Source organism: Metopolophium dirhodum, chromosome 4, assembly GCF_019925205.1.
Source record: "Metopolophium dirhodum isolate CAU chromosome 4, ASM1992520v1, whole genome shotgun sequence".
Classification (NCBI taxonomy): domain Eukaryota; kingdom Metazoa; phylum Arthropoda; class Insecta; order Hemiptera; family Aphididae; genus Metopolophium; species Metopolophium dirhodum.
In genome coordinates this window covers 1,645,565-1,671,337 of record NC_083563.1, presented here as the reverse complement: position 1 = coordinate 1,671,337, position 25,773 = coordinate 1,645,565, and the positions used below count along the sequence as shown (strand labels likewise).

The 25,773-nt window shown below is 27.3% G+C and overlaps 1 protein-coding gene and 1 pseudogene across 2 annotated transcripts in view; one reads left to right on the top strand and one right to left on the bottom strand.

Moving 5' to 3' along the window:
- LOC132942865 (uncharacterized) overlaps positions 1–24,386 on the top strand; it is a 63,327-nt gene extending 38,941 nt beyond the window's left edge. For both annotated transcript variants that reach the window (XM_061011540.1, XM_061011541.1), the window contains exon 5: positions 21,481–24,386. In XM_061011540.1, the coding sequence (XP_060867523.1) occupies positions 21,481–21,776 (296 nt within the window). In that variant the 3' untranslated portion in view covers positions 21,777–24,386. The remainder of the gene's footprint in view (positions 1–21,480) is intronic.
- On the bottom strand, positions 2,823–15,709 carry LOC132943482 (prostatic acid phosphatase-like; annotated as a pseudogene).
- Positions 24,387–25,773: the final 1,387 nt, after the last annotated feature.

Here is a 25,773-nt window from a genome sequence, read left to right as displayed (position 1 = left end):
TAAAATGTAATAATTTAATACTATCATACTAAGAAGATTTTATATAGAGACTTCATATTATTAAATTTGTTCGTACAAATAAATTGATTTCTCACAAATTATTTTACATATCAATATATAATTAAGAGGTGACGATTTTTTAACACACTAGATACATCATGCAAATATTTTTATAAATATAGATACATTTACCGACTTATTTAACAGTAAAAACTGTATTGAATTTATTTGATTTGTGTGATAAAAAATATAAATAATAAGAATGATTAACATTTTTATGTTGACTAAAACGTGTTGAAAAATAACCATCTTTAAAACCTATTAAGTAATTAAATGTGTACACAATTTACGGAGACTCAGCGACAACAATAAATGTAACCGTATAGAAACATTGAACATAGTAGGCATATACACTATATAACTACCCATTTGCTTTTATAATATTATAATTGGAATAAAACATGCAATAAGCCTATATATTTTTCATCAATGTACTATGACTCAATTGTGTCTAATAATGCAATCTCCAACGATAAACATGTATAGTATTAGTATATACATTAATATGAATGCAAAACATTACCTAACCATATTAGAATTAGAACAAATTAATAATTTTTAAAATTCAGCTATAAATTCTAATGATATAACAACAATTTTCTATTGGACCGTAATAATTTACAGTGCGATAGATTCCATTAAATATATAAATGTATTAGTCAATAACATTTCTGGAATGAAATTATTAATTTTAACAGTAAACATACCACTACAAGCATGCCATGTGTTTTTAATTAAAATTGTTCTGCGATGGTTTGATAATGGCACAGTAAAAAAATAACTTCTAAGAAAACATATGGCACCTATGGAACATTAAAATATATAATTTATTTTCTAAATTGCGTGCTGAGTTACATATTATAACTAATTAATTTAAAGAATAATATATAAAGACAAACATTTTTTTTAAACAAAATAACTGATAGAGAAACAAGTTGTAAATAAATAATATTGTGTTAACGCTCAAGTCAACTGAAAAATAATAATTTTAAAAAATATTTTTTTTCTTCTTAATACTGTGTTCACTATGTATGAATATAATTTCAAAATTTATTGTTAACATTATATAGATTGTTTGACTACAACTTAAATGGTCGTCGTTAAAATACATTTAGACCATTACATACACAGTATATCATTTTTACATGTGAAATTATAGCACACATTTCAAATAATTTACAAACAAAATTGCAACTAACAAACCATTTTCTCCTTGTGTCTATTTCTAAAGTTGATACACTATTCACAAATCATTCAAATGACTGTACAATTATTATTAACATCTATGGAACGATAAACGAAATTTTATAAGCAAATATTTTTGGTCACATTCTACTCGTATGCACAATACCCCTCAGACAATTAACAAGCTTTTTCTGTCATCACCAACTAGGTCATATTAATGGCTCTCTAAAACGTTGTTCTAAATCAGTTTCATTTGTACTAATTTATGAATTTATACCTAACAAAATCATGCGGCTTTACAAACATTTCAATAACTATGCTTTTTAATTAAAAAATACGTTCAGCGAACTGTATGGCAAAACAATAAATGTAAATTATTAATTCGACTATTGTTAGAAATATTGAATATTATAGTTGCTGCCGATGTACTGTATGAGCGAATTATTCGATTAATGTGTCTACTCATTGGGACACAATATTCTCATTTAATCAACTAATATTTTAACGTAGTCAATTAGCAATGAATGGCTTCCACCTGTCTGACAAACGCAAGCAATCAATCTAAATTGCCGGCAGTAGCGCCTAAAGAACCAGAATGGTATTCACCCGATAAGTTTCTAACTTGAAGGAAATCCTACTTTATACCTATTTACTTGCTAAATAATTTGCACGTGTGATTTATAAACATGAATATTCAATACGAATATAGGTAATATATTCAAACCAGAATCCACAAAAGTAAATAAGATAAAAACTAAAACAACTAAAGATAACAAATAATTTGTTCACAGCGTAAGACAAATATAATTTCCAATGTATAAAAGTACATCTTCTATTAAATATCATATCATTACGTTTTTATTTATAAGAGTTTTAAGTTAAATTCATATGTATAAAGAAGCAAGCAGGGTTATCCTGTGAAATTTGTACCTAATGCACTGCAAAACTTATCCAAACAAACTTTAAACATTTACTATTAAAAACTACATTGAATGTTTACTATTAAAAGTCGCATTATACGTAAAAAAAAATGTTTAAAAGAGTATTATAGAAGATGCATCTAATCACATTCTACTTAAAAAGTTATAAAATATTTTAATTATAAAGTGAAATATCATAATATGATATTACACTTATCATATAGACTTATATACATATACATTTATTTATTTTAGAAGAAAAAAAAGGTATAGTAAAAATGATTTATTGTACTACAATAATAATCCTTAAATAATAATAATATATAAGCACTCTTCAATTATATTGATTCAATTTTTAATTGTAAATTATACTTATGAAAGTTTATTCTTATTCATTGGACTACTTTGAATAAATTGACTTATTTATTGTTGCCATAATTTTTTATCATCGGTAATATAATTTTACGGTTACGAATAAATGGGTAAACAATAATAAAACGGTATTAGGAATTATAAAAAGTTATATAATCGTAATTTAATAATTTAATAACTCAATAGTTAACATTTATTTTAATGCACCTAAAAACAACAGAATGAATAGTATTAAATTATAACATGATCAGACGACATAAAGTTTTAATAGATAAACTAAAATAACTTAACTATAACTAAATAGGTACTTACACAAATCGGTTCATTTATCTTATTTATGTGTTATAGATCCAATAGGCAAAAATTAAACTGAAAAATTAAATAATAACTAGTTGTGATATTTATTTTTATTTATAAACTTATAATTATACGTTATAAATATTACACGTGAATATATTTTTTATGGGATTTCATAAAATGTTTAGATTAGGCACGAATGAAGTATACGTTAATGTCATAAATAAAGTTATTCAGCAGTATACCACCAATATAAATGAAAAATAAACAATGAAATAATTCATCATTTTAAAAGTTTTATATCAAATTTATTTAATATTGCCCTTTAAAATGCAAATATTGAAATATCTAATTATAACATTTTCTATCGACGATTGTATAATTGGGAGTGAAAAAAACGTCCGACATAACTTTTGCATTGAATCGCACCAATCGTGTTTCTATTTTTGTCAATGTAATGTATTTTTCGAAAGATAATAAACAATATTATAAAACAATGTTAAACATTTTGTCAATTTATTAAACAAATTTTCTAGAGTTAATAAAAATGTATTTCTATAATATATTTATTATAAGTTATAGTATGGTAATATATGGTTATGCCCCACATACCTATACAATTTTACAGTTGTACCAAAATACCTTAGGAAATATATAAGGCGAATTAGTTAAATATTTTAAAATTATTTTTCAAATAGTTAATAAAGAAGCAAAATAATAAAAAAAAATGTCTAATATAGGTAACACGGAATTAATTTAGTCAGTACAAACTTTTGGTTCTAAAAATGTTCGGGTAGGTAGCGTTGGGGTGTTCTCAAAGTATCATATAACTTCTGTATCGATTATAATGTGATTAGGTACTTATATTATGTCAACATAGATGGTATTTTATAAGCCGGTCATATTCACAAATTCTCATTAATTATCGAGAAATAATAGGTACCTATATTAATATATTTAATATAATATAAGACGCTGTAAAGTTCCAAAGTATGCGATAAAAGTATTAAATTTAATAATCCACACTATTCATACTATTCAGAATTCTCTATTCATATTGGAAATATTTAATTTACCTAAAACATCTACCTATATATTTCGAAAGTTAAGACATTTTTTTTAACTCGCGTGTTTCGTTATTATAGAAGAATGTTATTTAAGTTTAAAGTTAAAAATTGCTTTTTTTTTCAGTGTTTAAACTTGTAATAATTACAAGTTAAATATTTGAGGAACTCAACTTCGTTAAAAATCAATTTCATACATTCATTTTTTAGCTGAATATTTATATTTTATGCCAAATCGGGATAAGCAAATTTGATGAAAGAAAGCATACACAAAAACTGAAAAAATACATTATTATAATAATCAAAAAAATTCATTATTTTTGACAGAATAAAAAAAAGAAAGGACTAAGGAGGACTCCCCAATAATATTAACTAGTTGAAGTTATAAATTATATTAGTTAGGTTAAATATTTAAATTTTTTTACCAACAAACAGACGCAATTAGGGTCAAAATTCTGGAGGGGGGCTACAGCCCACCTAACAAAACTATTAATTTAAAATAACCCATAGGCGGCTCATATCTAAATTAATAAGGAATATTTGGGGGGGCTAAGCCCCTCCCTAGCCCCCCACTATAGTTGCACCACAAAGTTGACAAATTTTATAATCAACCATAGCGCATGAAAACCAATAGGAAAATTCCTAATGAGTTGTACTTACCAGCATATTCCTACATTAATTTAAAAATATCAAAAATTCATAGTCACGATTTTTTTATATAGATCACTCAACTAACTTTGATTTAAATATCGAACTGGATTATCTGGTAGTGCTATTATTGTGAGGTTTAAAATGAATATATTGGAATGAGATTGCACATTTCTATACATCAGTATTAATACACATTATTTTGATCCCTATTCTAATAAATCCCTAAATCTGGGAATAGTGCATTAAACACTTCGGTAGTCTACAATTCAGTATTTACCGATACATAATATTATAACCTGAAGTATACCATATACCGCAGTTTCTGAATTTTTTATTTTTTATAATAAAAACAATAATTTGTACAAAACAAAATATAACATTGATTTATAGGGTTTATATTGGGAAAACAATTGACTTAACATGACTATAATAATTAATTAACTGGTTAGAGATTAGTTACTACCTACATATCATGAAAACAATTTGACTCGTTAAGTTAGAATAGTTATTTTTAAATTAAAAGTAACTCATTGAATAACATAGTTAAAAGTATTTTTAAGTCGTTTATGCTAAGCCTTGAAATTATGAAAGTACTTTTAATTCTATAGAATGTAATTTAAATTCTAATTGACAATAGTTTAAAATGTGAAAATAAGGCTGAAATAGTTTAATAGGATAATAGATTTTCAGGCAAATATAGTTTATAAACACGTAATCAATAAGTTTGAATTATGTGATACATATAAATTTAAACAATCCTGCATAGTTAAACATTAATAAATATAATATCAAATATACTCAATTTAAATTATGAAAGATAAACCAATACACTGTATAACATCAATAAATTAATTAACAATTAATTTACAATCCAAGACTATTGTTGCATTTATATTTACTTATGATTATTATATAAATAATAAATATAATTCTGTAAGTTAGTTAAATATTTGTTATTTAGAATTTACCCAATAAACTTCAAATACAAATATTCCCGCATAAAATTATATATTAAAAGGAAATGTTATTAAATTTAAACTAATTAGTAAAGTACATTTATTACGTACTTTGTTATTAATTACTAATAACAGTTAACCTGTATTTTAATTTTTGAAGGTTATATTTTTAATTAACTAAAGCTAAAACCAGCTAAATAAAAATCATCATAATAATTAATATTACCTTTTTTTGTTTTATAATAATTACGATATTTAAATATATCAAAATGTAACGACAATATTTTACTTTTTCAATTTCATTTAATTTTATATTTTTTTAAATTAAATTAAATTAGGTATACGCATTCATATTTTGTACGCCTTTTATTATAACAATTATAATTTGTAGTGACATTAAAGAAGTAATAATAACTATTTATTAAAAGATTAACACAACCAGCTGTGTCTAATTGGAAATTATTCTTATTATTTTACCGACATTTTAAAACCTGGGCATAGAATATTGCGATTTATAATTAAATATTATATCCATACAAAATAATTATAGACCTTTTATGGATGATAAAATCAGTTTAAAGGATTAGAATTTAATAAATATAGTGATGATGATAGTGGTTAATGTGGTCGTTTTTATATTGATTATTTTTATTATTTTTTGTATGTAAATGTTAATTACGCGTTTTCGTTTTTTTTTTTTTTATTTATGTTACCGGAAATATATGAATACATCTGAAGTTATTTATAATGTCTAGACAATATAAAAAAATGGCAGGTATATAATGTGTATAATGATCACATTAATTGTCATTTAGTAGGAACTAGAAATTATAATGCCGAATGAAAATCAGGCTATATGCAACAAAAATAATATGACAAATGTTTTATCAGTGTAGGGGTAGATTTTTCGAACGATACTAATATGACTTGTTCAGACTATTTTATTATACATAACAGGAATACAACATCAAAAACTGAGGGGGACGTCTATATAGTCGTCCAAAAATTATTTATGTGTAAAAAAAATCGTTTTATTCCATATCAGAGTAAACAATGAAATCTTTAATTCGGAAATAATTAATTGAAACATCAAAACATGACATAATTTATGTACGAATATAAGTGATGGAGTTATGGGCATATTATATAGTTATAGTATATACAGAGTGATTCACCAAGCATGCTCGTCCCCATTTTTTCCTTTAATAATTATTATTTATTCAAATTCTGATTTTTGGTATTTTTAAATATACTCAAAGACTATATTTTCAAATCCTTGAGATTTTTTGTACTACTTAAGGAGTGTCCTGTGGCGATACAAACTTCTGTTTTTCAAATGAGAACACCTCTTTTTTACTGTAAATTATTTAGCGGATAATTTTTTTTAAAAATGATGATGTATCTAATTTAAAATTCAATTTAGTAGTTTCTTAATTATTAAAATGTTTATATTAAGGATATTTAAAAATGGTATTACATAAATATAAAATAGATGTAAATTGGATCTAGTATTTATTATACTTGGGCAATTTTTATAAATTATTTATATTGATGACTACGAATTTCAAATCACCATAGTCCCCATATCTTATAAATCCATAACCATAGACCTTTTATCCTTAGAACACAAAGTTAAATATCTCAAAAACTATTCGTATGAATAATTTATAGTTGAATAGGGGTGTTCTCATTTGAAAAACAAAAGTTTGCACCTCCACAGGATACTCCTTAAGTAGTACAAACAATCTCAAGGATTTGAAAATATGGTCTAACAGTATATTTTAAAATTCAAAAAATCAGATTTTGAATAACTGTATTATTAATGAAAAAAGGGGGTGAGCATGCTCGGTTAATCACCCTGTATATATAGTATATACTCCTCATTTAACTACTGATTTGTATAAACATTTTATTATTTATTATTGTTAGGTACCTACCGTGCATATTTAAATAAACAATTGTTAAAATATGTGTGCATCATAAATATTATTTTTCTGTTTTTATTGTTATTGTTTTACCCCTGAATATATCGGACGCTATTTTAACTTAATTATATTGGATAACGTTAACTATAACAATAATCACTAAACCTCTCCCTGTTCAGTGTGTTATATATAATATATAATATTTTTTATTTTTTTTGTATGGTTTAGGCAGTATGAGATATTATTATTATTATTATTACTATTATTAAACTTCGCTATCGATCACGAGAGCAGGCATACGAGCATAAAGCCAGCATTTTATCTGGCGTGAAGTATTCAATAGACAAGAGAATTATTATTTAAGTAGGTAAAACCTTTTATTAATATCAATGACTATCACATATTCTCATTGACCATGTCTTCAAAATTATAAGAGCGTAAAATATGAACGTGATTGAACAAATTATTGCTAAGTTATAAAACAATTTTTTTTGCTTATTAATTTATATAATATTACAAAATTATAGCATTATACAATTTGTTGTATATTTGAATGTTTAAGACTGACATTTTTATAGTTTCTAATTATTTTTATTTATAGTTATTTATTCAGATTTTTCATTTTGTTTAGTTGGAGTTGATTATATTTAATATCTCTTCAACATTTGAATGAATACATATTCAATCATAAAAACAACATAATTAGGAAATGCCTGCTCTGACTACTCACATGTTTGGTAACCTGCCTTTTTCTTAAAGAGAGATAATATTTTTCCAGCAATCACATACGATACTAATATTATTACAATAAAAGTAATAATCTGAAAAATAAAATAATACAATTTTAAAATGATGGGGGTGTCTAATACTTATAAGTTATAAGTTATTGCGGTATAGCCTATACAAAGCACGTGCTAAGAACCACACGAATAATAAATAATAATTATTTTGGAATAAATATCAATGTGTTCGAGACTTCGACATAATATTCAATATTTAAATTGTATCTCTGATATTTTTTTTGATAAATTAAAGTTCTACGGTTATATATTTGATGAAATTTTAGATGTAATCATAATAATTATTTTAATAAATTACATTTTAAAACATAAACCATTACATTTTCAACAGCTTTAGATTGAAATACAAAATAATAAATACACGTTTGACTCACTAAAAAATGTTAACATATTATTTTCCACATCAGATTTGCACTCAACATCCCAGTCAACTGATATTAATGGTCTTAAAACATCAATAAACATATCTAGCTCGCAAACGACGAAATCGCAACCACGTACATCTAGTAAATATGGTTCGTGGTTACTTGTGTTTCGATACGATATCTAAAATATAAAATTATTAACCAAGAAATAATACTAAAATAAAACCATATGAAAATTATAATATCATACTGCAGTTCTGGTTTAGTTAATCGATTTAAAAAAAAAAAAAAAACGTAATTCATATACCTACTGATTTATACATAGGTACTTTATTCTTAAATGTATTCATACTTTATATATATTACCTACATACTTAATATTTATGTGTGCAAAAACTTACTGTGACAACATAATTTCCTGTAGTGTTTAACCGAAGTTCAATCATCAAGACAGCTGCTTAGGGCACCAGTAAATGTTCGTATAGTTCAAAAGCGTAGTAAATTAACTATAGTAGTATCATGAGCTGAATAAACCCAAAGCATTCTGTTAGGACTCAGGGTACCATTTTTCTTTTCGTACATATGGGTTACAATCTCGTTAAGTAAAGGACCCGAATACAAACCAAACCTTTATTCTAATATCACTATAACCATTATAATATATAAGTATATAACAAACAAAACACTCATAAAATATACTCTAAAACATTGTTGCATACTGTTTGATACTTGAAAAATAAACTAGTAAGTACATAAACATTTGTCGATGATTGGCTAATTGGCAATTCATTTTTCATCGACAACATGCGTGTTATACAAACAACGTATATTATATATTTATATTATATAACATTTAAAACATATATCATGAAATGAATTTTGTAAATTGCGTAATTCTTGGGTCACGTATTTCAATTTCAATTTTTATATTATATTAAGGTTCTTTTCGATGCTTTCCATTGCCGCACATGGCCCAATGCCGGGCAAAATACATAACCAGCCCATACCGCGCAAAATTCATAACCTTATACGTTATACCACGTTTAAAAATGACTCGATATTCCGCTTGCATTTGATAAAATCAATATCCTAAAAGCACTTACGAAAATGGCTCAAGACCACACAGATTCTTTAGAATCCATAACATGTGTCAATATACACATAATGTAAATTAATTTTAATAAATATGGAATATTCTTTTTTTTTTTATAATGTTAAAAAATAAAGAAAACATTTTTTTATTAATACCTAATAAAATGAACGTTGATCAAATTTGTATTTGCTTTACAAAAAAATAAACATTTTAATCGTAAAACGTAATCTCTTGATCCTCTTAGTTGGCTTAGTTATTTGAAAGAATTTAAAAATTGTACGCACATCTACATTTAACTATCACGTGTCAGGTACTATTATACTATTTATAGATATTTATAGATACTCCGTAGGTTTACTGGAATTTCATTCCAAATTTTTACATTTTGTAGGATAGGTCAAAAATAATATATTATTATTAATCGTTTATGATATATGGACTGCTGGTTATGTTATGTATAGTAACAAATATTTAATAAATAAAATTAGAAAATATTTGAAAATCCGGTAACAGTTGCGTACTGTGTGGTATTAGGATATCGGTAATATCGAAATATTTGTGTATGGTCTTGTCCATTGCGGTTTTCAAATAATTTTGCTGTGATGAGCAACGATTAAATATTCTTTAATGTTTAATTTTTAAGTGTGGTTGGTTTAAAATAAGTTCAGTAAAATATTCATATTTTTATGGGAGTATGCCTTAAACAATTATGAACCTAAAATTTGCCTAAGATAACCTTCAATAATATACATAATGTATGATTATTGCGTATATCATGAAAACGAGATTTTTAGAAAGAAAAATTTAAATTTAACAGCTACCCAATCGAGATTCAAAATAAGAACCTGTAGAATGCCAATTAAAAAAAATAATCATAAAAATAAGTAATACTTCATTGTATTACTGATTTACGTTATTGAGTATGCAGATCTTAAAAGTCATTGTTCGTTTTATTCGTCTAAAAGGCTAAATCTATGCCGTACCTATATTTATTTTAGTAAATAAATTATTATTATTTATAATTTAGAAAATCACTTGCCAGTTTTTAATCTTTTCAAAGTATTAGTGTGTGTTGCCAGTTCTACATTTTCTTTAATTATTCTCAATAATGGTTCAGGAAATATAATCTTAGTCCACTTCGGTAATGTGTAGTTGAACTGTGACTATAAAACAAAATTACCTATTCGTTAAGTTAAATTTAAAAAAAAAAATGTACAATTTAAATGTCGTAACTCGTAACTACTCAAAATACACAAAATAGAAAAAAATTATAAAATTATTTTCTGTAAAAATTGTCTAATACACTATAATACCCAAATTAGATGTACTTTTTTAAGAAATAATCAGTGATTGGAATATAGTCGAATAGATAAAAGAAACACTAATTAAATAACAACCTTAGTAATATTATAGTGATCCTAAAATGATTTATATTTATTTTTTTTTTATTAAATAATAAAAACTTAGTAGCATTTATTTTATTTTACAATACGGGACGAACTCATTACATAAGATAGCAATACAGTATACAATTAATGCTCAACGAAAACGTCGGAAACTATAGGCTCGTTTATTAAAGATATGAACATGGCTATTATTTCAAATGCACAATTAAAATATTCCAGATATAAGCTATTTATACCGAGTGATTCATTTAGCACTTATATTATTTCAAAAACTATTAACATTTTTCAAATATTTTCTTACGTGGTTTCAAGTCGTTGCAAAACGATGTTTTTTTTTTTAAATTATATTTTTTAATACGAATGATACTGCTGCAATTTTTAAGTTCTTACTTTTTTGAATTACAACATACAATTTTAATTTTACATTTCGGAGCAGAATATTTTTAAGTCTTTGTATACATGAAAATCGAATTAAGGACTAATAGTTAATGAGTTATAAGTATTTAAAGTTATAACTCATAAACTACTCTTCTTAAATTCGATTTTTATGTATCGAAATACTAAGAAATAATATTCTGCTTTGGAATATAAAATTAAAACTGTATGTTATCGTTCAAAAAAGTAAAATAATAAGGATAAACATATTGAAAAATAATTTTTGTTTTTCAATGTTGTTTTTAACGACTGAAAAGTAGCAACCACATACATTTTTTTTTTAAACCAATATTATTTTAAATAGTTATTGGTTCATGATAAAAGAATCACCTGGTGTATATTATTATATTAAACATAAAACATTAATCGAATATATGGTCAAAGTATCAATATTTTTTAAAAATTAAGAACATAATATTTTAATAATAATTGCATTTCAATATTAAAAAATTATTTCAATTAGTTTTATTTCAGTACCTACATCGGTAGTATTTAATTTTTCAACATGTCTATGTTTATCTTTAAATATAAAACGAAGTTACAAAAATATATGTACATACCTACCTACCAACCTTTTAAGTTTAAAATAGTTAAATGATGATCAATAAAATAAAACAACTGATAATTATTAATAAACATAAAATATGAAAATATTAAATTCTAAGCAAAAACGTATAAGTACAGGCGTACAGCTGTCGTTATAAATTAATAATAATTACAATATAAAGCACCGGAATAAAAAATAATTGGTGAAATATTTTAATTCCACCCAAAAATATGAAATAAAATTTATCGTCATAATATAATGTCAAATTATAAAAAAATGCAAAAATCTATTAACAAAATTGCTTAACGCATTAAATGGATATGATGGATCAGTCAGTGGGTATAATTATATATTAATTATGAATTCAAAAATATACAATTTACAATACACATATAATTTATTAATGTATAATATTATATGTTTAGTATTTACCTATACAAGGAGTGCATCATATAGCAACGCAGTAGATTTTATGACTGATTTTTTACCCATTTCAAGGTTGCTAGTTTTTCCATGATAATCGAACGCCGAACTAAACTGGGCGTAAAATTTTTGTACCTCGAAGTCGTTTACTACCTTATCCATATGTTGTGAATAGAGTGGACAAGACTCTGACATTGACCATAACTAAAGGAGATCCAATACAAACGCATTATAATCATGTTCTAATACTATAAGACAAATTATTAAATTATACACAATCATCGTTTTGTTTTTGTATAACACTTGTACCTATATCTATCTAGGTAACAATTATATCGAAAACAAAATGCATACTCGTATTTAAAATGTAACCTAACCTCGAAAAATGTATAAGAAATGACAAATGTTTAATACCTATCTACTATTCGATATTTTCAACGTGAACTCAATTATTTTGAGTTTATTATTATCTGAAATCCAAATGAACTTAGTGTCGTCAGACGAAACCGAGATGAATAGATGAAAAAACGTACGTTTTCACGACAAATTGAATATTACGCCACCATGAGTCATGACCTCAATGCGTCAGTCTGTCTACTTGAGAAAAAAAGACATTAAAAAAACTAAAAGCACTCTAAGCATCCGTCTTGAAACCTAGCCTACAACTAATTTCTCAGCTGTATATTATATAGTTCACTCTCGGTTTTTACTTGCTCTGCACAAATTATGAATACCTTGATACGTGACTTTTTCTAGCTCAGCCTTTTTTCCGTTTTAAATAACTATACCGCGGTACAATATATTATTTTAATTGGTATGCGTAAAAATTAACAAATCACCAACAAATAACAAAACATTTATTTCGAGAACGTCGTATGAATTCGTTCTGATGAAACGCACCCAAACCACTATGTACGATATCATACATACGTTATCCGTGGACTTTGGCACAGTATGTATTGGAACTATAGTTGAATGTGCTTTCCAGGTTCCATGTCCCAATCTTTAGGTCCCGCGGGAGGATACGAACCGGCTAGATTAGCTTGGGCACTCATTATGGTCCGATTGTAGTCACAGCTCCGCACATAAACGTCTTCTGCAGAATACACTTCCGGCAACCATTCGCTGTACCGATTTTTCAACCATTTTCCCAGTTTAAATTGTTTTTCTACTCCAGACTAAAAAGTAAAAAACATAACCCCCCCCCCCCCCCACAAGTCCATCGTTTCAAGGTCGAAGATAATGCACGAAACGATGCGTGTACCTACCTACTATATATTATAACATATATTTGTTATGTATTTAGCTTATATATACCAAGATCTCATACACACATTTAGTAATATAATTATCTGTAATATTATAAATTTTAAATTTAGTATAATTATTTTTTTTTTTAAATCGTGTCAATTTTTGTAATTTTACAAATTACAAGTATAACACACTATACAATTTTCAATTTTCTTCATTGAGTAGACGTTATACAATACGCAAGACAATAAATAGCAAGAAGTTATACGTATTGCATACATCAGCGTTTAAAGTCGTTATAAAAAATATAATGGTACAATTGTAAGACAAAGACAATACTCGTTATCCTTTTCAGATTTTCAAATGCGCAATTAAATTAATTACTTACAGGAGTTAGTTGGCCAAATCCCATTGGCCAATAAGATTTAGTAGCGTTTAGGGTCGTTTGTATAAGTACGCTCAATTGACCGATCGCCGTGTCTGTACCTACGACTAAATAATATTAAAGAAATCGTCTTAAGTAATTATTATTCTGAAATAATAATTATATGTTGATAAACACGATATTATGTAAAGTAAGAATATTAATCATGTTTCAATTTTCATAAAATGAAGAAACTATTATTGAACATATTTTGTCATAATAATAAAAAATTATGAATAACCAACAAATAACCTACACGATCATTTTAAGAGTAGAAGACGTAAATGAGTATGAAATACGGATCTTTTTCAGTCATTGTCAACAGTGTAAATTAGTTAGGTTATTGGTGTGTATAGATTTATAAATTTAGTTGTGTATAAATTAGTTACAGAAGTACTAATAGGTACATACTATAGACTATGACACTATGTAGTATATAATCTAAATACAATATATTATATTCAATATTCATAGATAATAGAAGCATGGATGAGACTTTGCAGATTGAGGTGACTATATTTTTGCGGTCGTTAAGTGATAGCAAACTGAGGCCGTTTGTTTACATTTTTGTATAATATATTGATAGTCGAATAGTCGATACTCAACCGTCAATATAGGCATACACTTAGTTGGCCTCAATCGAAATCATTGATCACCGCTGATAAGACGTTATGTCCTATTCATATTTGTACTATCCATGTATATTGTATATAATATATATCAGTGGCGTAATTGCGGGGGGGAGGTGGCAAGAGTATCATTTTGCCCCCCCCCCCCCCAAATAATCCACATTTAAAAAGTATTCTTAAAAAGACCGTTAACATAATATTATAATAATATTAAAATATTTTTTTCCTCAAATTACTTTATAAAAGTTTATATTTCTTTTAGGTTTCTCTTGTTGAATAATATTATATTATTGAAATCGTGATTATGACTACTTAAAGGAACGGTTAATTTTATTGCCTCCCCCCCTAGATTTGTATCCAGTTACGCCACTGATATATATTATACATTTTTTATAGTATTTTATACTATTAGATAATTTTAATTGTATATAATATATCATTATCCTAATCCGGTAATAGGTATATATATTAATGGTAACAATATGCATGTGGCCTATGGTTATGCCTGTATGCTCGCTTTCCCACCTACATGATTTATACTTTCTATAATTCGCAAGTGATTGTTATTATATTATTATGGTTTTTCAATAGAAAAAATAATATAAACTATAATAATAGCCAATAGGAACATCGGCAGATTCGATGATATTCAAAATTTAAACACATAAATACAATTTTTCGAATTCAAATTTTCGTTGCGGATAACCGGTAGAAATTACATAATAATTATTATTATAATTATTTACGCATATGAATATCATTAGAATATTAGATATCATTAGATACATACTAGTGTGGAAAAAATACAATATATCCGTATAGGTATTCACAAGCCAAAGGATCCACGCTGACAATGTTTCCAATATTGCAGATAAATATTATCGTTGCCACAGTTAATTTATTCATATTTTCAAACCGTCGCAGAGTTTAATGTTGTAATAATATATATATATATAAGAATACTGTGAATACTGTGTTTGTATAATGACCATTAATGTGCTATGCTAGAACACACTGATCAGGCAGTAGTATTATATACGTAACAATGATTACAATATGAACTGACCGAAATGTTACATACCTATACGTACAAACAAATAGCAATACCTAATCATTTAATAATAATTGTAATTTATAATAATATTATATTGAGTTCTATACGATCATTAATTTAAATTATAAACTAACAGATTTTCTGAGACAGTTATCTAAGAATATATTTTATCGTTTAATTAGCTTATATTTATCAACAAATACTAATAATATGATTTATGTAATGCACTATGCACTACATTTATCCACTTAATTCATTTTAAATGATATCCGACGTCCGTACAGCGTATAACAGTATTATTTTTTTTTTAAATTGAACGATTTTTTCAGAAATTAATTGTTTTATTTTTATTGAAATATCATCGAGTATTCATTTCAATACTTAATAACGACTTGACAGTTGACGATTACAATATTGCATGCGGTGAATAGTAATAGTGGTACAAACATGTGTATGTGGCAAAACACTTTTAAACTCGTATTTAAATATTAAACCGAATAAATTGAATAAATACAAAATACAAGATATTAGCTAAATACAAATGAAAAAATGGGTATACGACTATTAAATATAATTATGTTACTAATATCGTTAATACTATAAGTAGTTTTTAAGTCATTTAAAAATATTATAGTTTAATTAACTCCCTCCTCACTTTTTTACATCTGTACCTATTGCAAAAACTTAATATTCCATAGAGAATATTTTGTGTATCTCTGCTTTTAATTAACCATATTGCCGCACGATCGGTTATCTTTACTATTATATTATAATCTCATTATTAATTGGCCTTCGTAGCTATACATATGTTATATATATTCATATATCACGCATTATTATTATTATTATATCATATTATATTGCATTATGTCATATTTCTTGTTATTATTTCCATATGTATACAAATAAAAAATATATATACCTATAAAGTTTATAATAATGCCAACATATTATAGTGATTAAGGATAATAATTAAGGAGATAGTAGAAATTAATTACAGAAAAGTATTTAGAACTGTTGATATGAGGGAAACGATCGGTCGAGCGGGCTAATGATAGAATTTAAGTCTCAAACGAATCGGGATAAAATATAAGGAATATATAGATGGCGACTAAGTTAATCCGAATTGTGAGTTATGTAATGAATTTTAATTGTCTGTAATAAATTGTAGTATATTTAATATGCATATGAAATTAACTTTTGATGAAATAATTTAAGTTTTCAGTGTTTAAGATAAATATTATTTCCAGCTTATGGCAGTTTATAAGTAGGTATATATTGATACAAAGCATAAATTATATTCGAAGTTCTTATCATAATAAAGAAACCACAAAATATTAGTTTTACATAAGTTTATTAAATCGCGCCAAACATATTTCTGAACGACGCTGTTTTAGTAATTTTAACGTTAAACCATTTGTTTAGGTTGTCAATTAAATGTTTTATTGTAAGATTGTGCAAATTAATACTGTCAAACAATAAATCTTTAGATCAATCAGATATTTGGTATATGATCAACTAACGAGAAATAAACATTTTAATAACCATATTGTATACTTATACTTCTATAGTTTTATGAATTATGAATAACGACGTATATAATATAATATACCTAATATTATATATTATTTCAATTTCCCTTAAAAACATTTTTATTGAATAATCATTATTATGTACAATGTAAATATATTTTATTTGTTTTCTAATAACTTGGAGATAAAATGTACAGTTAGATTTTTATAATAAACAATTTCAATTTTCAAATAATCGTACAAATATATATTATGTTATTAATTATTATACATTATGAATTTGAACTACCTATATTGTCATTGTTATTATTGTTTTTTAATTGTGTGCATAATCTTGCATCTTTATCGTACATCACCAACTAATATTACTAATATTTTTTTTTTTTTTATGAGCTTATAACCTAGAAATTGATGCTATACAATGAATAAAATTATATATACAATTTACATTTATAAGATTTCAAAGATATAAAAATAAAGGGAACAATAACTAAGTAAAATTCCCAATAACGTAAAATATAGGGATATTAAATGTTCTACCTCTTTTGGACTTATGTAATTACTTTTAAATGTTGAATCCTGTTAGCTGAATAAAAGGTTCATAATATAACATGAGCTATACAACGTCAAAGATCAATATTTCTTGGGTCATGTTACTTAACGTTCTTTTATGTTCCATTATGAATGAATGCTTTACGAATTATGGTAAACCAATTAATGGCATTATCTATAATAAATACGTTTCACACTTTTACCTAAATGTCAACATATATTTTTGGTTAATATTGTAAAAACCTAGAAATAATTTGCAATTAAAAAACACTTAAATTAGGTATTCTCTTCGTTATTATCTTAATTTTTCAGTCGTTTTTTGTTAGGTTAAAGGTCATTATGGGACCTTTGTTTAAGTTATTCGTAATATTTTTTAATAAAATGACTGAGTAAGATCTTTTCACTTTTGTACTGCAGATCAGAATTAAAACTAACGAAATACATTCATTCAAATGTGACTGTGAAGTGATTTATTGTTCGCAAAACACAAAAACAATAAATAAATTGATAAGCACGTCATGTTATAAAATTGCGCCTAACCTTATTATACTAGCTTTTAATTATAATACATTAGAAAATATAACCGAAAGGGGTGACTCAATCAGTGTAGTATACACATAATAATATAACCAATAATATTATGTTGACCAACCAATTATAACTTGTTATAATAATCGTACAACCACTACAACCTATTAATGATTACCCAGGTACTATATAGTAATAATAACTAATAAAGGCGTTTTCCACCATACCGCACTGGTGCCATAGACCTTATACCAATAGACGGAGCATTTACTTGTATGTAGGTATTGTCTTTTTAATTTTAACTTCTAATAACATATGTAAATGTACAATGGCAACAATTAAAAATGAGGATTTTCTCCCAGTGCAATTACTCTGATTCACGGCAAAATTAAAGATTCTTATCATATAGCAATGAATGTATTAATTTAACAATGATGTGCTTTGTTTGTGTCTGAGCACTAAAAATGCTCCAATTATCAACTTTGAGGGTATTTTTTGGTGCCTACAATTGAATCTATACGCTAACCTAACCTAACCGAACCTAGCTACAGTATAGTTGGTACTTTTTTAGGTAAAAAGAAGGTACTTAATGTTTTTTTTTAAATAAGTAGACAAAATTAACGACGAATGCAGAGAAATGGGAATACGTATTTATACGCAACACCAGTTTTTGTCACAATCGGTTTTTTAGTTAAAATTTAACAATTTAACCGTTAAATATTTATCTGTATAATATATAAAAATGAATGTTTGTCTGTATGTCCTTTATGCATTCCTAAACGGCTGGACCGATTTCGATGATTTTTTTTGTGTATGATTGAGTGGTTCTCTGGATGATTTAGGTTCACAAATGGACCCGGAGGTGCTCAAACAGAGATTTTGAGATTTATGATGGATATTTTTGCTTAAAAATGGTTGTTATTGGTTATAGGAGAAATGATTAGTAGAAATTAGTATTTTTTTGTATATTGGTTGCCATTGGTTAAATCTGGCAGAACAGGTACAAGCATGCATCACATCGAATTTTCGCACATTGCCCAGCCACCTTGCACTTACAGCCGCTCATCAGTGTGTCCGCAATCCACCATAGGTGGATTGCTTACTTGATATGCTGTCGCACATTGACCGCGATCCGACGTATTCGGATTGCCCACCAGGGTGGCTGAGTTGCACTTACTGCAGCGAGTTACACCCAAAAAGAGTTGAACAATTACAATTTTTTTTTAAGAGTTGTCATTTTTTACGGGCAACGAAGTGCGTGGCATCGCAATGAAGTGCGTATTAGTTGGGTATATTTTAGTCCCTATATTTAAAATGTTAACTTGGTTGGAAAAATTTTATAGAAACACTCACACAAGAAAAAAATTAAGGTTATCACACACGAATACATCAAAAATCAAAATTATTTTGACCATGATATTTTCACTTTACCTACTTCAATAGTTACAACTCACAACTATAAACACCAATAATTTTCGCTAAGACTTGAATAATAAATACCTATCAAATATAATAAATTTTCAAAAGTTCAAATATTTTTAGCAAAACGATACCCCTGATTCCCCAAAATAATTTATGGTGTAGCAAAAACAACCCTCGATACACCTTAGTAACGCCTATGAGTCCATCGATAATATTATATATTTTAACTAATGAAAACTGCATTACAATATTCGTATATATTATATTATATCCATAGTGCGCACAGGGGGTGACGGGGATGACTGGGCACCCTTGGACCCTTCACCAAAAACGACAAGGGCCCTAATTATTAATTAAGTGTAAATTAAATTAATGAAATTATTGACGAATTCAAAAATGTTGTTCCTTTTAAACGTCGATTATCATTATCGGATTGTATATCTATATATTGTTATGTAATATTTATTAGAATGAATAATGAAATAAAATAAATATTTTTAGTGCATTTGATATCTTTAAAACATTTGTCTGTATCTATAATTGTTTTCAAAATTACTGTGGGCCCTAATTTTTAGTGTGCACCCCCGGAACCAAAAGTCTGCGCACGCCTATGAATTTATATAACGAACATAGGTCAGTAGACCTTTCAAATTTATTAATTAACATCTGCAGACACGCAACAAGTGGGAGTATTGGATGCGAGTACTTACACGCCGGGACACCAGAGTACTTGACATTTGGGTTAGGGGAGGGACACTAATGTTAACATCACACGCTACATTATTTGTTTTTATTTATTAAGATTTTATGGGCTGATCCCTTTAAACAATAGTCCATAACACATTTATATATACAATAACAAGAAAAAATACTAATTTTACAATATACTTATATAGGTACTATAAATAATTTGAAAAAATGAAGGAGGAGTCCACATTATCAAGGGACATAATGGATTAATTTAACATATAGTTTGTAGAATATAGGGGGTAGCGGAATAGACAAGTGGACAGAATGTCGGACAGATCGTCGAGGGTAGATGAGTCTGTTTTTTAAGTAAAGATATTTTTCTAAAACAGGAGATTTACCGAATGTCTGTGATTCGTGGATGTTCGAGGAATCTAATCTGAGCCTTGTAGCTACAGGTTTATAATCATGTTGCGTATGATAAGGGATTCGGAGCAATAAGAACCAGTGAACCTATCAGAAACCGTCTCTGCACACGTTCAATTTGGCGAGAGCCGCTAATTGTATGCGTATCCCAGATATACTCCAGGCATACTCCAAAACACTCCACGCCAAGTAGCTGCAGAGTAGGTACCTTAAGGCTTAAGGGATGATTTGTCTCTGAACGAATGTGCAGTTCGCGTAATAAAGACAATAGGTGATTTCAATTCCTTAACACATACCACGTCCATAGTATGTGGTCTAGAATCCAGACAGATATTGTTAGTTTGATACCTATATAAGTCTGCAAGTACAAGGCAATTACATATCGCTCTGAAGTAGCGCGCCATTTACAATTATGAGAAAATGTAATTATAATTTGATTCGGTAGTAATGATTTTCCATGATGTTATGTTATACAGCTGGCAGCATTTACACGAGCCACGGTTTCAGCGGTTACCGACCGCAACAGCTGTGCGACCCGCGACTGCAACCGTTCCGGTTTCTGGGGCCCACCGTCCGGTCCGCGGTGGCGCTCACAGTGCTATGGCTCGCCGCGTGTCTGTTGCACGCCTGTCTGCTGTACGTCTCCGCACGGTCGCTGTTCCGGAACGGGCAGATCGCCGTGCTGGCCACCATACTCATTTCACTCACGTTGCTCACGTTGCTGTCCACCGCCGCGCTGGTGCACATCGACTGCAAGTACGATCCCGATTGACCCGGCCCGGAGGCCCAGGTGCCAACGGCTTCGGTCAGCGTGATCGGGCCCAGCCATTTGTCCACGGACAGAGCCACTAAGGTGGCGTGGGTCATATAATACCACGTATACCAAGGTATACCGGGTGCGGCGGATGCCGTGCGTCAAACGCTCCATGTTCATATTACAACATTATGTATATTTTAATTTTTATGTATTCTATGTATTTTATATCGTGAACATATTTATGTGAATATGACCGTATAAACATCGTCGACTTAGGGCTCAGTCAAACAGAAAGCGGTCTGCCTGCGCGGGCACTGTAAAATAATACAACCGACCGCTGCCCGCCGCGGTCAGCGTACCCGTAGACCATGGCAGCCCGCTCTCTGCTTGACCGACCCTTAAGGGTCGTTCTTACAATGTCCGGTCGGCTAAAACGCTCTAACCGACTGATCACAGATTTCATAGCCGGCAGAATTCGCGGCCGGTCAAGTGCCGGTTATAAGACTAACCGGCAGAATTCTGTTTCACATATTATAATAAATTCTTCTGGTTAGCGTTATCAGACACTCGACCGGACATTGTGAGAACGGCCCAAAGTAAAGCTTTGTATAGTCATCGTAAAATATAAATTACGAGCAATATAACATTCCCTACGTGAAAATCGTGTTTTCGTATATTATCAAATACAAATATGATCAAATGTGATAATATGATCTTACATTATATTATTGGTACCAAATAATGAGAATCCTGCTGTCAAAATGTGATACCACTCAACAGTTCAGTTCCCGAAACCAGACTTTTGAACACATTTCTGAACTATATCCAGTGGCGCTCTCAGGAATTTTCAATTTGGGGGGGGGGCTAAACCCCATGATCCCCCCTCCGTGAGCACGTCCACTAAATCTAATCCGGAAAATAATTAAATTCAAAAAAAGACATTGATTCATACAAAGTATAATATTTTTTGTAATAAAAACATCCTCTTTTTAAATGGAAAATTAGTTTTATTTAAACAGTTCACAGAAACCTAAATATTTTATTCTAAAACATAATAAACGTCATGTTCATTTTTTTAATGAATTTTATCGTAAAATGTTCAATACCAAATAATGCTTTATTTTTCTTCAGATTTTTTTATTCAAAATAAGAATTCAAGACAATAATTTTAAAACTTTCAAAGCTCTTATTTATTATTATTATTATTATTATTATTATTATTATTATAATTTTATTTTTATTTTTAGACTTCGGTAAATATTTGTAAGCTTAATTTGTCCATTGTTCGTTATATAAATCATTTCCCCAAATGTATAATATGTAAATGTGCAGAGTAAAAAAGTTTTCAACAAAATTCAATCGTCAAAGAATATATTATATTATATTATACAAGTTCAATATAAATGTTAAAAACCATTGATTATTAGGTTAATAATAAACATAAATAATATTTTGCATACATATTGAATTGAATTTTCGTTTTTTTAGAGTGTTATACTCTTTTTCTTAGTTCTAAGTGTTATGTTCAAAAATTATTTTGTTTAAAAGGCAGGTATATATTTTTTCCTTGTAACGCCGCCACATGGGACTGAACTGTTGAACTGTTTGTAGATTACTATTTGCTTGGCCCTCATGCAGTTTAATAGGCATAACTAATTGGTATTTTGTTAGATTATATTCAAAATTAAAGACTATTAAGATTATTTTTAAAAATTGTTGTTTTTATACTTGAACTATACCTTTAGTTTAATATCTAATCATGATGCTAATTGTTGAATTTCAAAGTCATTAAGAGGACGCTACCCGTGCATTTGTTGTCTCCGTCTTACACACGTACGACATTGCAAATTTTCGTCCACTAGTTTCAATAGTGCCCTGTTTGTTTTGATATTAGAGTGAATTGACCTATTAGCAAGTTTTTAGGTATGTGCTTAAGCGTCGGCTTTTATTTGATATTTTAATTTTTAAGCGAAAATTGTTATGCATTTTTATTTGTGATAGGTACTTCACTTACCCATATCTCGCACGAAAATTAAAATATCGAATAAAAACCAACGCTCGAGCACATATAATGTATATAGCCAATATAGGTACCTAAAAGTTTTATTATATGTGAATTCACTCTAATATAAAGTATAAACGCTATATTATTGAAATAGTAAACGAAAATTTGCTACGTTGTACGTTTTTAAGACAAATACAACAAACGTCCTCTTAATATATTACTTGATATTACAGAAATAATAACAACAACGTAACACAGTCCACAATATGTATAATATGCCTCATAATATACTTATGCGCTTAAGAATAATTTAATATTTATTTGTTTTTTTATTTAGGAAATTCGTATTTATTATTGTATATTCAATATAGTTTTTAAACTTTTGATTTAATTTACGATTTGACATTTGTTAACTATATATGTGTATTATAATGTCCTGATCCAAGACTTCAAGAATAAAAGAAGATTTACAAATAAAATAATGATTATAATTAAATATGTTTAGACCAAATGTCATAAAAAATAAGTTTATAATTTTTATGATCAACTTGAGTTTCATAACTGTTAAATATGTACGCATGTAGTCATGTAGAATATTAAAAAAAATGTACAAAAGATATATTATAGGTTGTTTTTTTTTTAAATAAATATTAATTTGTATATAGTTTGAAAAAATAAAATGACTAAAAATTTCAATTTTATTAGTTTTTAATTAGTATACCTTCTGTATAACTTAAAAAAATTGATTTTGTTTGAAAATTGTTGAAATCAAATTTTTTAGAATATACAATATTAAAATGACATTTTTGATTTTATTTAATGACTTAGCTGTGATTCATATTATATGATTGTTCAAACGTGATACGAATAAAATTGAAAGCTTACTTAAAAATACGAGTTATTGACATCAGTAAAGTAAAAACCATTACAGGTCACTTGGGGTCTTGAATAGACCCTGATTCAGAAATGACTTAAAGTCATGATACCTAACCCTGATACCAAAACTTTAGAAAATCTATTTAAACTCTATATTATTTAAAGTTATCCAGTTATAATTTCTTACAAGCATATAGTATTTTTAAATAATTTTAGATTCTGAGCGAAGCGATTAATGTATTAATTTTACAATGATGTGTTTATCTTTTAATTTTTTTTTGGTTTTTGGTGTAACTCTAAAACAAATGACCGTAGATACATGCAATTTTCACTAGTTGTTTATATTAGCATTTTCTATACACGATCAAATTTTGATTTGTTTTGAATTGTTTACGGACATTTTCAGTTTCCAATTTTTTTAGTTTATTTTCTATGAATGTCAATTAAATTTTATTTGTTGGCTAAAAAAGCTTGAAAATATAATACTAAGCTCCTAATATATTGTTACAATGGCTTTTGAAAAATATTAAAAATCCATAGTCACAATTTTTTTTTAGAAGTATTTTAAGTTTAAATCTTGACAAAATATGGAAAAATCACGAAAATGAGCAAATTATTTTGAGTTAAGAATTCATAAAAATTTTTCTTTATAAATCTAAGATTTTAAAATGTAATACAAGATTCCTCATAAGTTTGTCTACCTTTATCACGAAAAAATGTTTACAAGAAAATCAAATTAAATATTTATGAGCTTTTGTAGTTTACATTTTTACAACATTGGATATCCAATTGATTTCTCATGTAGTGGTTTTTTTATTTTGTTCTCATTCAAAAACGAATTACTTTAGGGTCTTAAAAGTGTGAAAATGTAATACAAGGCTCCTGATATATTGTTACAATAGTAGTTAAAATAATACGTAAGCACAATTTTTTTTTTTTTATAAGCATTAAAATATCAAATTTCTTTTTTTTTTGTCATATTTGTTTTTTATTTGTACAATCTGTATAAAAATATAATTACAATAAGCACAATGGAGGGGTAATACAATTATAGGGCATTGGTCATGGTTGGCTTGAAGAAGAAGCTATTCATTAATAGCACTTCATAGTAAAAAAATATCAAATTTAAAA